Below are 15,248 nucleotides of genomic sequence, written 5' to 3' on the forward strand. Positions count from 1 at the left end.
ATTTTTTCAGTCAAATCCTGTTAAAATAGGGACCATACACATTTCTGTTGGAGATCAGGCTTGGCTTAAGAGGGCACCCTGGCTACATATAGAGTAGATCTCTTAATACATATTTTTGTTATAATGATTTCCCCCGTTGCCATGTTAAGCTGAAGCACAATGATATGCCCTTGGAAAATACTGTAACAATGACAACACTTACAAAAAACCAATATACACTTATTCACAAGGTATAATATAGCACAGCTCACTATTAACATTGGTGGTCTCTGTTTTCCCCTCATCTTCAGTCATCATATCTGTCATTGTAAGCAACTCTGTATCAAGAGGATCTGAAGAAACTTTGCTTTTAAGCTCCTCAATTGCTGCAGGGATCTTCTCACTGCTATCCAGTGGAGCAGGCAGAAAAACAGGAACCGGCACCTAATTAACCAAAGCATAAAACACAGTATGCACAGAGCAGATACAGATATCTGCTAAACTTCACTCTCAAGAACAAACATACACCTGATTAAAGCCAAAGCAACAACAGAGATTCGACCAAATCTAAATTAACTGCTGGAGTAAAGTTGGTTTTACTAGCTTCAGTAGGCTAGTAATTGCAACTACAGTCTTCCCCCAGTATCTGCGAGGGATTGATTCTAGGACCACCCACAGAGACCAAAATCCAAATCCTTGTATACTCAAGTCCCGCAGTCAGCCCTCCCTGTACACACGTATTTTGCATCCCTCAAATACTGTATTTTCAGTCACGTTTAGCTGTGGCTGTGGAACCCACCAATACAGACAGCCAACCATATTTATTTTTTAAAAATCCATGTATAATTGCACGAGTGAAGTTCAAACCCTTGTTGTTCAAGGGTCAACTGTACGTTGTTTTTCCAACTGTACCTGATAAATCTCAAAATGAAAAAGAACTTAAACTGTGACTTACAGGAACAGGAACTGTAGTAGGAACAGGAATATTCTGGCTGTACATGTGCATAGGTACTGGGATATACACAGGCACAGGGATAGGCACTGGAACATACTCTGTCTTCCAATTATCATCTACAAACACAGAACATGTTTAAGGAGCAATGTTAACCAGCATTTATATATAGCTGCTCAGTGTTAAATAATTTGATAACAAAGAAAATATTTAACTACCTCAGTACCCACTTAAAAGAAATTCCCAGTTTTTAAGTTAGGTAACTTAACAATAAAACAAAACAGAAGGGAGCAGCTGTTCTAACTCATAGAGAACACACAGGATTTAGGCTTTCTTTTTTTAAAGAAAGAAAAACCTCCTTTAAAAACACTGTATAGTTCCAGACATCCTGCCAGACTCCCCTCAACTCCCTCCAAGGCTTTATTTAATCAAGCAGTTAGAATACAGATAACATAAATTATAAATTTGATGAAAATATATATTTGAATTATTCCATCTCTTTCTGATAGGAAAATAATAGAATTATTAACATTATAGACCATGTGTAAAGAGATGATTTTCTCAGAGGGAACACTGTAATTTTTTTAAGAGACCAGGGTCTTGCTCTATTGCCCAGGCTGGAGTGCAGTGGCACAACCATACTTAGCTCAGCCACAGCCTTGAACTCCTGGGCTCAAGCCATCCTCCTGTCTCAGCCTCCCAAATAACTGATATCACAGGCTCGTACCATCAGGCCCAGCTAATATTTTTGTTTTTGTTACCCAGGCTGATCTCAAGCTCCTGGCCACAAGTGATCCTCCTGCCTTAGCATTCCAAAGTGCTGGAATGACAGGTGTGAGCCACTGCACCTGGCCTATTTTAATAGGCCTTAGCCCCAAGGCAATTTCTGATATAGTATTTTTTCACTATTGACATAATTTGTATTCTAGGTCTTTATCAGAGATTGACTGATCATAAATGATTTTAAATGATATGCTGTCTTCAAGGTAATGTCTAAAATTAGATAAGCAAAATCAACAGAAAATGACAAATTGACCAAACAAATCTATTCTGTAGCCTGTCATTTGAGAAAAGCATGTATTTCATTAAGTGAGGTGGTAAGTATAGGGAAGTATGTAAATCAAATTTTCCTAAGTTACCTGTCTGACAAGATTTGGTCTGCATGTGAGGTTTACAATAAGTAGCTTTTGTCATTGTTAAAGGTTTGCAAAGAACTGCTTTGTTCTTCATCTCTTTGTTAGGTGTTGGAGAAGGGGGTGGTGCTGAACCCTATAGAAAAGCAAAGAGAAACATTTTTATTTTTGTCTCTAATTTTCATTATCTCCTAGTGCTACCGAATTTCTGGTTTCTAAGCCCTAAAAAGGTAATACACAAAAGTGGAAGAGTATAACCAAATTATGCTATTTTTTCTATGTTCACCACAGTCTTAATCTAGAAGGATCAATGTGACTCTATTCTAACTACTGGCAAAACAGCAAGAATTATTCATTCTATAAATTTATGTCACATTCAAAGGACACCATCAGAGTGTTTTTATAAAAATATAAACAGACAATTCTGACTTTTAAGTACAAAATCAAGGTTGCAAGCCTGAACTGTGAAAATATTAATAATTAGGCTTTTAAAAATTTATTTTAGAAAAAAATGTCCTTGTAGTTACTAGGATTACCTAATACTCTAGCTTCTACTGGATAAAACAGCCTGAAATGATACTAAATGTGAAAAGACAAGAAAAATGATGCAAAGAATTACCAAAAGTATCACCAAACTTTAAGTTGTGGATTTCCTGCAGCCCAGCAATTGCCATTTCAAAAACCTATCCTACTGATCCAGTCTCTCATATATTTTGTATTAGGTTCACTGCAGCATTATTTACATTGCAAATAAAACAAAAACCAACATAAATAAAATCTGAAATAAGCTGAAATCTGAATACATGGGACGAAAGGTAAAGATGTTCTCCACACTACTTATCGGTATGGGAAAAATGTAGGTACAGAATTCGGGATAGTTATGTTCTACGGTTACCCCAAACACTAAATTAGTGAATAGCGAACCATTGCTGCAAGGGGAAATACAGAGACAGGTTCCTGTGAGCTTCTTCAACTGACCAATACATAACCTTGTTAAAGATGCTTTATGTAGTATTTCTTTATATAATATTATTTCATTATAGCATTTTTGTGTAATATATTCTATTGCGATTATCAATTCTTTAACTCAATCACATGCACAGTACATAGATACGATACTCACACACACTGTATAGCACTCACAAAGACTTAACTACTGTACAATACTCACACAGAACACGCAAACCGTACAGCATTCATAGCACACACTGTTGACGCACACTGTACAGCACTCAGTACACACACACTGTACAGCACTCACACAGTACACGCACACTGTACAGCACTGACACAGTACACACACACTGTACAGCACTCACACAGTACATGCACACTGTACAGCATTCACAGTACACACACTGTACAGCACTCACACAGTACACTGTACAGCACTCACAGTACACACACACTGTACAACACTCACACAGTACACGTACACTGTACAGCACTCACAGTACACACACTGTACAGCACTCACAGTACACACACACTGTACAATACTCACACAGTACACGCACACTGTACAGCATTCACACAGTACACACACTGTACAACAGTCACACAGTACACACACACTGTACAGCACTCAGTACACACACACTGTACAACAGTCACACCATAGACACACACTGTACAGCACTCACAGTACATGCACACTGCACAACAGTCACACAGTACACACACACTGTACAACAGTCACACAGTAGACACACACTGTACAGCACTCACAGTACACACACACTGTACAGCACTCACAGTACACGCACACTGTACAACAGTCACACAGTACACGTACACTGTACAGCACTCATGCAGGACACGCACACTGTACAACAGTCACGCAGTACACACACACTGTATAGCACTGACAGTAGACACACACTGTACAGCACTCACAGTACACGCATACTGTAAAGCACTCACAGTACACACACACTGTACAGCACTCACGCAGTACATGCACACTGTACAACAGTCACGCAATACACACACACTGTACAGCAGTCACAGTAGACACACACTGTACAACAGTCACAGTACACGCATACTGTAAAGCACTCACAGTACACACACACTGTACGGCACTCACAGTACACACACACTGTACAACAGTCACACACTACAGCACTCACAGTAGACACACTATACAGCACTCACAGTACACGCACACTGTACAACAGTCACACAGTACACACACACTGTACAACAGTCACACAGTACACACACACTGTACAGCACTCACAGTAGACACACACTATACAGCACTCACAGTACACGCACACTGTACAACAGTCACACAGTACACATACACTGTACAGCACTCACAGTACACGCACACTGTACAACAGTCACACAGTACACACTGTACAGCACTCACAGTAGCCACACACTGTACAACAGTCACACAGTACACACACACTGTACAGCACTCACAGTACATACACACTGTACAACAGTCACACAGTACACACACACTGTACAACAGTCACACAGTACACACACACTGTACAGCACTCACAGTACATACACACTGTACAACAGTCACACAGTACACACACACTGTACAACAGTCACACAGTATACACACACACTGTACAACAGTCACACAGTACACATACACACTGTACAGCACTCACAGCACACGTATACTATACAGTACTCACAATTAGTACACATGATACTGTGAATACATACTGTACATTAATACAAATAAGGTTTGGGGGAAAAATTAAAGATTAAGCATTTAAAATTTTGTAAAAATATTAACTGGGATTTTACTGTGGATGGAGCTGCAGAATGTGTGGTGGGGCAGTGTACTGTGTGGTTCATGGGCACTTCCCATGAAAACCAAGTTTGGCATAATCGAACAGGCTCTGTGCCTTGTTGACAGGATCAGTGATTTTCCCGCCCAAACTGGCTCCAAAAATGCATCCACCTTGTCTGCTTTTCACCTCAAATCTTTTAAGCATCTCAAGGCACATTCAAAATGGTGCTTAAATTTGAGGCTGTTCTCAAACATAAGGTCACATTTTTCCATGTCATTAACAATTTTTCTCAAGACAGAATTCCATTCCAGTATCATCTTCCTTTATGTCACCAAAGCCTTCTCCGTTCATTTACTGTGTAATTACATAAGTTTTTAACATTGTTCTTTATAACTTCTGTAACTCCTTCAAACCCTTTGAAATTTTTAGTCTGGCCAAACATTTTCCCAATGGTTATTGATAGTACCCAGCTTGATGCTGTCCTCAAACTGTGTCACCATAATCAAGAAGTTGTGTGTTGTGACCGACTTCCAGTAGCCCATCATGGTGGTTTCCTTGTTGGCATCCAGAGTCTCACAAGCCTTCCTAAAAAGCTCTGTCATGTAGTGCGCCTTGAAAGTTTTTAGTATGCCCTGATCAAGGGATTGGAAGAGAGACACAGTGTTTTGGGGGCATGAAAAGAACTCCTATATTGGGGTCGGCATTTTCGAGTTCTTCACAGCAATGATCTAGGTCATCACCTAATAATAAAACCACCGTGAAGACAGTTTTCACCTGGAGATAGTGTTTAACTCCTAAGATGAAGCAGTGGTTGAACCAATCCCAAAAATATTTCAGCTCCCATCCATGTTTTTTTGTCCCATCTCCAATGGAAATAACATAAGCTTCAGGTTTTCCTTTGTAAGAGCTCAAGACTTTTGAGCTTCTGTACATCATCAGGGTTTGCAGTTAAAGCTGCCCTCAGCATTAGTACACAATAGCAAGGCTGCAGTCCTTGAATGAATCATGGGCTTTAGAGACCGTCTGCATTTCATGGGTTCATTTGCCAATGACCTTGTAAAAGTAAGCCAGTCTCACTGATGTTTAAAACTACCTCTTTCATATAACCTTTTTCCTGCATAACACTTCACAGATATTCTTCCATACTGTCCTGATCTGCAAAACCCACCTCACCTTCAAGTTTAACATTTTTCACACCATACTTGCCTTAAAATGTGAGAGCCATGAAGGGGTCAACACTTTCCTAACCCTGGGTAACATGCTGGGAGCTGAAAGCCTCACAACAATGCTGTTCACTATGCTTCTTTAAGATTCGTCATAATCTCATGAATCCACAAACTTTGTCACTATTCCATCTTTTCCATAGATTCACCACATACTATAGATGTTACTTCAGCACTTGGAGGGGCCTCATGTATAGACTGGCAAAATTCCTCCTCCTTTCTTTAGATGTACTGTATTGTTGATTCATTAATATTGAACTCATACCAACAGCACTTACATAACTCATGCCTAAATGAAACTTATCTAACACATATTTTCTCCATGAGGCACATCGAGCTTTCTTGCTCTTCAGTGACACCACACACCACTTCAGCACCATGCTGTGGGCCCTTATAAACAGCAAAACCATCAAAAACGCACAAAAATGCAAAAAACGTGGCACTAATTAGACCATGAATAAGACAATTGTTCCTAGCATGAGACCTGAAATAAGAAAGCACAGCATTGCCTTGCTCTACCTCAAGTGGGAACATTTGCATCAGGTGATTCAAATTTTTCACCACTCTGCATATCTGCAAATGACTGTGAAAGTGTCATAGGTATTGATTTAGGGGTTACAAATAAATTTTGGCAAGTAGGCAAATTCCAAACTCACAAATAATGAAGTTTGACAGTGAAGCTGTCCCTCAGAATCCTTGGGAGACTGGTTCCAGGGCCACACTCATCCCACCCTACCTCCTGCATATAGTAAAATCCACGCGTACTCAATTCCCACAGTCAGCCTTTGTGGAACCAGTTTATACGAAAAGTATACACAGGTTTTGCATCCCACAAATAATGTATTTTCGACCTGCATTTGGTTGAAAAAAATCTGTGTAAGTGGACCCTCACAGTTCAAACCTGTATTGTTCAAGAGCCAACTGTACTTAAAAAAATTTATCTGTGAATTTCTTTAAAGATATGGAAGGGTGTATATTAAAATACTATTTATAGTGAATATCTTACTAGTTACAAATTATACACATGGCCAAAGGGCTGGCACTAGAATAAGCTTATTTCAGATCATCAGGATTTCAAACCACATACTTAACCAGCTGTAAGAGCCAGAGTCCTGAACAAGGAGCTAAGGGACTTGATTCTAACACTATTAATGTGTGACATCTGGCAAGTCACTCAATCCCTTGTGCCTCAATTTCCTCAACTGTATAATGGGCAAAATAACTTAGCAAATGATATCCATTATGTACCAGGTACTAGGTAAGTTTGGTCTAAATTAGAGAATATTCTGATATCCCAGAACACGGGGTCTAAAATCATGTATGTCCTAGGATTGCACAAAGTCGTACCTCTTGCCATTTTGCAAATATTACCTCAAGTCAATTAATTATGCCAACTTCCTGAAAACCTACACTTGACCCCAACCTTTTTGTTTAAGAATACTTTTTACTTTTCTAGTTAACAGGCAGGATCCATAGTTATTTATGTTGAAGACTGAAGTAGGATCCAAAATAATAAAAATTATAATGACAAAAGCCACCATCTGTTGAGTATCTGCTATATGCCAGGGACTGTGTAAAGCACCAAATCTTATTTCACCCTCCAAACACCACAATCCAGAAGTCAGGATTCAAATAAGAGTCATCTTATGTCAAAGCCTATGCTCTTAATACTATACATACTCCCTCTATGAGGTCTGGAAAAAAACAGCTACCTTGTATTTAATACTTACTTTGGGACAACCCTGAGGTAGGTACTATATTCATCCTGAGTTTACAAATAAAGAAACTCACACTAAGAACACTGAAGTAAATTGCCCAAAATTATACAGCTAAGCTCCCATCCTTTGAAGTTTGAATGGAGAATTAGAAGATTCCAAAAGCTTACAAAGGAAAGATGGGGGAGGACTTTATATGACAAAAGGCAACAGCTGCAGTGGCAGCCAGACTTATTCTTCCCTATTAATAATGCTCCCTCTACCCTTCCGTCTGTCATATAATTTGTTTCAAGGCCTGTAGAAGGAGAAAAATATTTAATATTGTGCCGGTAAAAGGGGTTTCTTGAAGCCTTGGTCAAAAGCTTGCCCCTTGGAAACAAGGTTGGGGAGTTGCCTAAGGCTCCAAAAAGATGATACAATAAGGAGTAACCATCTTTATGCTCCTCAGTATGGATAAAAGTGTCTGGTATTAAAAATCAGATAATTCAGCTGAATATTCTATGCACTTCTTAATTATCTAACTTAAAAATGTTATTTCTATGAGGAGGGAATAAAGAAGAGAAAGCAAGGACAACACACTCTTATGTTTCTAGGGTTCTGTACAACTACTAACATCAAAAACAAACATTGAATGGAATAAACATAAAAACACACCAATCTTTCATCTGTACCAGTGATCCTCATTTCTGGTTACATATTAGAATCACATGAGAAACTTTTCAAAAATACAGTATTTCTGGGTTAGGGCCCACGCATTGCAAGGTTTTGAAAACTTGCCAGGTGATTCTAATGTGTAGCCAGAACTAAGAAACACTGATCTACTCTTTCTTACCGTAAGAACAACTACCCAAGAGACTTATTGTGATGCCAATTAATGACTCCTGAAGAGCTTCCCTTGGATAAGGATGCCAGAAATACCAGGACCCACCAATGGGTCAGACACGGCATGCAGAGGGCAAGCAGGCCCCCAAGGCTCTCTCTCCAAGTGTGGCAAAAGCACTGCCTGTTCTCTTCTGAAGTCATTACACATCAATGGGGGCCACTTTCAATGTACAAAACTATTAAAATGCTTACATAAAAGCAGAATTTGATGTATTATTCCAAAACAACAAGACTAAATCAAAAAAAGAAAGAAAAGCCCAGATACACAGACTGCGTTATGTATTCCCAAATTTGAAAACTCATAAATCCTAGACACCAACATAGATCTTCAGATCTCTACTTGCAAAATAAATGCATAATGCAGTTAATAATCTGGCTCAGCCTATTCTTTCAGTCTCATTTCCCATATTCCACCAAAGATCCCCTTCAAGCTAGGCACTCATGAGTAGTTTGCCACATACACATGTGCTTTGCACTTTACTATTCTTTCTACTTTTCATTGCCTATCTACCTGGGAACCTTCTACTCCACTATCAGCTTATTCACATCCTTCAGGGAAAGATGCAATCATTTCAAACATACTATTGCTACTGTCTTGAAGATACATCTATTACGGGAACTTCAACTTAAATACCATTCATATGTCTATCTCCTCACTGTGGGTATATAATTAATTCTCCTTTAGCATGTATAAAAGTCTCTGGTATTAACATAATTTCAGCTGAATACTTCCAACAAATCAAGAAATTAAAAACTCTTTTATTGTTATGATCAGATTAAAATAGCTTCATTTTTCACCCCCACATTACAAAAAATCACAATTTAGCACTCTACTTAAGCAATACATACCGTCATTTTGGTTCGGGATGTCTGACAACCCTGATCTGAAAAAAATAAACAAATTTAAAATTAGACGAAAAAACGTTCTTTCAAATTTTCTAAATCCCTGTTTTTCATTAAATCTCACTGATTTAAAATGTTACTGAAGAAAATATTTTAAACTATTTTAAGTGAAGAATCTCAAATTTGAAAAGTATAGAAATACAAAGCTAAATAAATGGAATTAATCCTTTTCTTATTTCATCCCCTCTGAAAGTATACATTGCTTTGGGGGAAATACTATGTTCTTAGATTTCTCTCTTAAATAAAACACAAAGTCACAGCTTCTAAATGTTTTGTTGTTGTTTCTCCCAACCTACCCTTCCAGAATATACAATTTGCTAAAAATGTACTTCATTTAAAATTGCATATGACACCATAGGTAGATGACTGTTCTTTTAAAGTTTTTGTTACAAATTCTGTTTAGCTTCTCTCCACCCCAAACTAGGCCCTGTTTTCTCAATTAGCATTAAATTTTTAAAAAAGAATAAATAAAAAGTAATACATTTACAAAAATATCATACAGGGTACTTCAGCCCAGAGAATCTATGGAATTTAAGTTGCTGTTAAAATATCTCCCTGACTCACGATCAGTGCTTTGGATTCAAACCTAAGAATATAAAGACTGATGTTCAGAGTTTCCAATTTATCACCTAAATTATTACATACCATAATGTAAGTTTTCGGGTCCTTTCTGAGTTGTCATGTTGGGCTCGTTCTGCTGACAGTAGAAACGTAATAAGCAATGCTGATCACAGAAATGTTTCATTTCCCCACGCCACTGTACTCGCTCTTTCAGAGTTCCTTGAGATTTACAACAGTCACATCTTGCAGCCTTAATAAAAAAATGAAAGTTTCAGACATTTCAAATTAGAAGATTTAAAATAGCAAACATGTGTATGTATTTTTAAAGATTTCTAAAAGTTTATCAGTGATGATTATTGCCAAATGTGATAAAAAAAAAGTCTGATAAAGAAAAAATATCATTTATAAACATTAAAATCCATAATAAAAAGTAATAAAAAAAAAAAACGGAGCAATTTTATCTAATTGAAAAAATTCCTTTGTATACTTACCAGAAGTCAAAGACCAGCATTACAAAGATATTATAACTAAGTGAACACTGGTGGGCCAAACTGATTTTTCAATATTTTAAAATAATAATTTTGAGGGACAGAATGATATACTGCTAGAAGACTCCTACAATCACATTAAACTGAAAATTTCTGATTAATGAACAGACTTTCCAGTTTAGCTGTAGAAGACCAGGGTAATTTTGAAGCAAGCTCTCATGATGGGAAACTTATGGATGTTAACTTGAAGTAATTTAGTTTTTCAATAGTTTAATATAAATTTGAAAAATCTTTAATGAATACATTGCCTTAATTTTAATAACAAGAACTTCAAGTTCATTGAGTTTTAAAACACTCAATGTTTCATTATTAAAAAAAACATATCTTAAGACAACCAATTTGATATATCTAGAAAAGCAATCAGCCCTACTGGTCCATAACTTAACATGCAAAAATAAAAACAAAATCAAACCCATAAAATTCATATATAGAGTTATACTTTATTAAGGGTAAATCAATAATCTAAGGACAGATTTTTGCTTTTCTGAGATCCCATTTTTGCTAGATTTTGCCCATTTTCACTATTTCTCATCTTGATCAATAAGTGTACCAAAAGATACGAATGACTAATTTCAAATACAGTTCAGTTCTTTTCCTAAGTTTCTGATGTAGCAATAAACTACTATAATTTTTAAAATTACCCTTTGGCTTAACTAACAGCTTAGAAATTTTGATGTGAAACAACAAATATTAAATATTTTGCAGTTCATAATTGTAGCTGTGGTTTTCCCTTTATTACTCTAAATAATCTAGAGTTTTATACTGTGGATTTTGAATTCTCTCACTTTGTATCTCAATAGGAATTCTAAGAATAAATATCATGTCAAAATTCCTAGTCAGATGTATTAACAAATGATTGTGCTGGTAAACAGGTCTTATATAACAAATATACTCTAAGGTCAGTACACAGGCTCTTTTTTCTCCATGTCAGGTATTTCCCCTGCTGAATAAATGTTAAATGAATGAAGAGTTGTAGTATACAGTATGACTATCAAGTGATACCAGTATCACATCCCCTGTTCAAAAACTTAGGACCCCAAATTTTACATTGCTGGTACTACTATTATGTGGTAATCTCAGTAACAGTTGCACTTAATACCAACCTAGGTCATATTTTACTGAATAATTAAAAAAAAGTCCCTATGTTAAATTCTCACCAACCAAAAATTATTCTTCAAAATAACCAAAGAAGTGTTCTAGGTTCCAATTTCTTTTCCCTTTCTATAATTCATTCTCAAAGAAAAGAAAAAGCACAAAGGAAGGAAATGGAAGCTTAACAATCTAATTCACAGAGTCTGAACAGGCAAGAATAAAGCGAAAGTGAAGTTCTAGCCTGACTACCTTATCACTGACAGACTGAAATACAAACCCAAAACAGTGTATCTGCTCTCTATAATTTTCACAACAGCCCTGCTAAATGGGTACTGGAAACTTAGACCCAAAAAGATTAAAGGACTTCACTGAGGTCAAATATTAAAAATGCAGAGACAGGATTCAAGCAGACAACCAAGTCAAAATGTGGGCTTCATCCTGACCTCTACTTAGTGGTTAAAGACAAAATGAGTTATTCTAAATGGGAATAAAAATCCTAATATAGTACAAGTAAAATGCTTCAAGAAGATTCTCAATTTAATATCTAAAACCCAAATTAATTTGCATAAAATTTATTCAAATCATTACACATACTACACTGACTGCTAGTATATGGTAATATTTTCATTTATATAATAATTTAGAAGGCCAAGGGCATAAAACAAACACATTCCACCAAAAGAATCCAAACAATGGAATCACTTCATCATTCTGTAATTATAGATGCTTGGGATTTGCAGTACCAATACCTGAAGCTCCTTTCTTCCAGAAGGCTCAAAACAAACTTAGATAATTTCTCCCTATCCAAAGAAAAAATGGGCAATATTAATGCCAATTTACAAATGGAAACAAAATAGGTATGTATTTTTTCAGGCTGCAAGGATAGTGAGAACTTAATACTAATAATTCCAAGCTTAATGCCATAATAAAAATTTGGAGACTGTGAACTCCTTTTTTTGTTTTTTGGGGTTTTTTTACATCCACTCCTGCAAACTCCTAATAAAGTTTTTGGAATTGAGCTAAAATACAACTGCCAATTTCAAAACATTGTTAATGACCATAATTCTTTACCAACACTAACAACACTCCATTCCACACCCCACGGAGCTTATAAGAGAGTACTTTTAGAAAAGTTTAACATAAGAACTGAAATAAGTCTCTGGTTTTAAAAGTACTCCACCATCATCTACTTTGTGTTTTTTCATCATTGTGGTAAATTACAGATGGCATGTTAAGGGTTAAAAAAACCCAAAACCAGTAACGACTTCAAACAATCTAAATAATAGGCAGGTACTAAACTCTAATTCAAAAACCCTAATCCAATCTATCAGCCAAACAGGAATTTTATCTTCTATAATTGACTAAAGGTTACTCAGCCTTAACTGACCCAGTCCCTTATCTTTTGGGGATAGTTTCAACTTCTCATTTTTGGTTGATATATATGTCCTTGTAACTTTCCTATCCACTCATTCCCTATTTCACCAAACAGACCTAATTTTCCAGGGGGGGGAGCATGAATATGAATGAAATAGGGTATTTTACAGACAAAAGGAATTCTTTATGACTTCTGATTATAGCTTTCCAAGCACAATGGAGTGATTCACTAAAAATCAAAGAATGCAGTGATAGAAGGGTAGGTGATTGGGTACTATGGAAAGCATTTAAGTAACAGAAATTCTTCAGTTATTTAAAGCAAGAATATTGAATATTCTTTTTTAAAAATTAATTTACAAAAACAGATGTTATTTTAAAAAATCAATATATCTAGCAGTGTATAGACAAAAATTATACAAGCCCAATATTTTTTATTTAAATCCCATAAGTCATACTGTCAGATTATTACAGGGCACTTGTATTAAAGAATTTAATATTGCTTACCATTCACTACTGGTTTGGAAAACAAATCAAAACCTGTGTTAAAAAACTGTGTAATCTGAAGTAATACAGTTCAAGAAAAAAATTAGTTCTATTAGGAAGTACTGTGACATATTTATGGGAAATAGTGGATTTTCTGAAATGTCATCTTTACCATTTACAAATCCTTCTAACTATTATTCCATCACAATACTAAATCCTCTTCCTTCAAAAATTTTAAACTTACACAGATCAAAAAAATTATCCTCTGATGTGGTTTCACATGATACCCTGGAAACATTTACTTTGAGGAAAAGTAAAATCGACTTCCTCCTAAAAAGCTATCTTCTAAAAGATATTAATTTTATTTTCAGCATTTTTTGGTTGCATGATATCACAGATTTCTTATTCCAATTTAAAAGAAAAAGTATTTAGTAATCTCTATTTTAAATCGAAATGCAAACCATTACACAGACCAGAAAACATAAACCTTTCAAAGTGTGTTGTCAACTAAAAGAAACATAAGCAGAAATTTTAAAAATATAATATTAAATTTAAATAAATAAAAATGTAAAAGTTATTTATACTCTAGGTAGTCTCTTAATCTGAAGCACAAAGATAAGAAAAGGTACAAATACAACATGTGTGCTCCACTGGGTAGGTAGCAAATGTTCATGACTGACCAGGAAATAACTGCCATATCAGCTAGCTGCTGTTTTTGAAGTTTCCTTGATGAGGCACAATTTAAAATTTGCATTAAAGTTTATTTTTCTGATAAGCTGGACTGATTTGTAGAGTCACAGTTGTTCATGGACTAAAATCTAAAATTTTTAGTACTTAAAAAAAGATAAACTGTGAAACGGAAAGACGGTAAAAAAAAAAAACCTTGTAATTAGTGTGAACTCAATTTACCATATTTTCAAGATAATAGTATGATGGGAGTAGTGAATTGAAGGAATTCATGAAAGGTATAATAAAATACAGTTTGACTCAGTAGAAAGCACAGAGGATACAGTTACTGTTTGATTACAGTAATGGCTGCCTGCACAGAAAGGCCAAGGATGAATGAAGAGCAGAGAGACTCTTCACATGTTAAAGGCTGTATTGCATATTGATTGTTTATCAGTCAGTCTCTGTGGCTGATGCCTGTAATCCCAGCACAAAGAGACCAAGGCAGGAGGATCACTTGAGGCCAGGAGTTCAAGACCAGCCTGAGCCACATAGTGAGACCCCCATTTCAGAAAGAAAAGAAAAGAAAAGAAAAGAAAAGAAAAGAAAAGAAAAGAAAAGAAAAGAAAAGAAAAGAAAAGAAAAGAAAAGAAAAGAAAAGAAAAGAAAAGAAGAAAAGAAAAGAAAAGAAAAGAAAAGAAAAGAAAAGAAAAGAAAAGAAAAGAAAAGAAAAGAAAAGCAAAGCAAAGAAAAGAGAAAAGAAAAATCAGCATTGTTATTTACTTTATCAATTCCTACCATGTGACAAAAACACTCTTACCTTTATTCCTCAGATTACTATAATATGTAATAATGCTATTGTGCATATTACACAAAGATTTATTGGGTTTAAAATAAGACAAGGGATATATAATAAAAATGTGTCTAATGTACAGAATATTCATAGTAAACATTAGATAATTATAACTTATT

At 35.7% G+C, this 15,248-nt stretch overlaps 1 protein-coding gene across 4 annotated transcripts in view; it reads right to left on the reverse strand.

Moving 5' to 3' along the window:
• Window positions 1-15,248, reverse strand: part of ZMYM2 (zinc finger MYM-type containing 2) — a 108,448-nt gene that overhangs the window by 21,941 nt on the left and 71,259 nt on the right. For all 4 annotated transcript variants that reach the window (XR_006739025.1, XM_045567693.1, XM_045567692.1 and 1 more), the window contains 5 exons: window positions 10,198-10,363; window positions 9,499-9,533; window positions 2,071-2,200; window positions 935-1,050; window positions 252-423 (listed from right to left, as the gene is read on the reverse strand). Coding sequence is in view for 3 of the 4 variants with exons in the window: in XM_045567693.1 (XP_045423649.1) it covers window positions 252-423; window positions 935-1,050; window positions 2,071-2,200; window positions 9,499-9,533; window positions 10,198-10,363 (619 nt within the window). In the remaining variant the exon portion in view is untranslated. The remainder of the gene's footprint in view (window positions 1-251; window positions 424-934; window positions 1,051-2,070; window positions 2,201-9,498; window positions 9,534-10,197; window positions 10,364-15,248) is intronic.

The sequence above is a fragment of the Lemur catta genome, chromosome 13, assembly GCF_020740605.2.
Source record: "Lemur catta isolate mLemCat1 chromosome 13, mLemCat1.pri, whole genome shotgun sequence".
Taxonomy (NCBI): Eukaryota; Metazoa; Chordata; class Mammalia; order Primates; family Lemuridae; genus Lemur; species Lemur catta.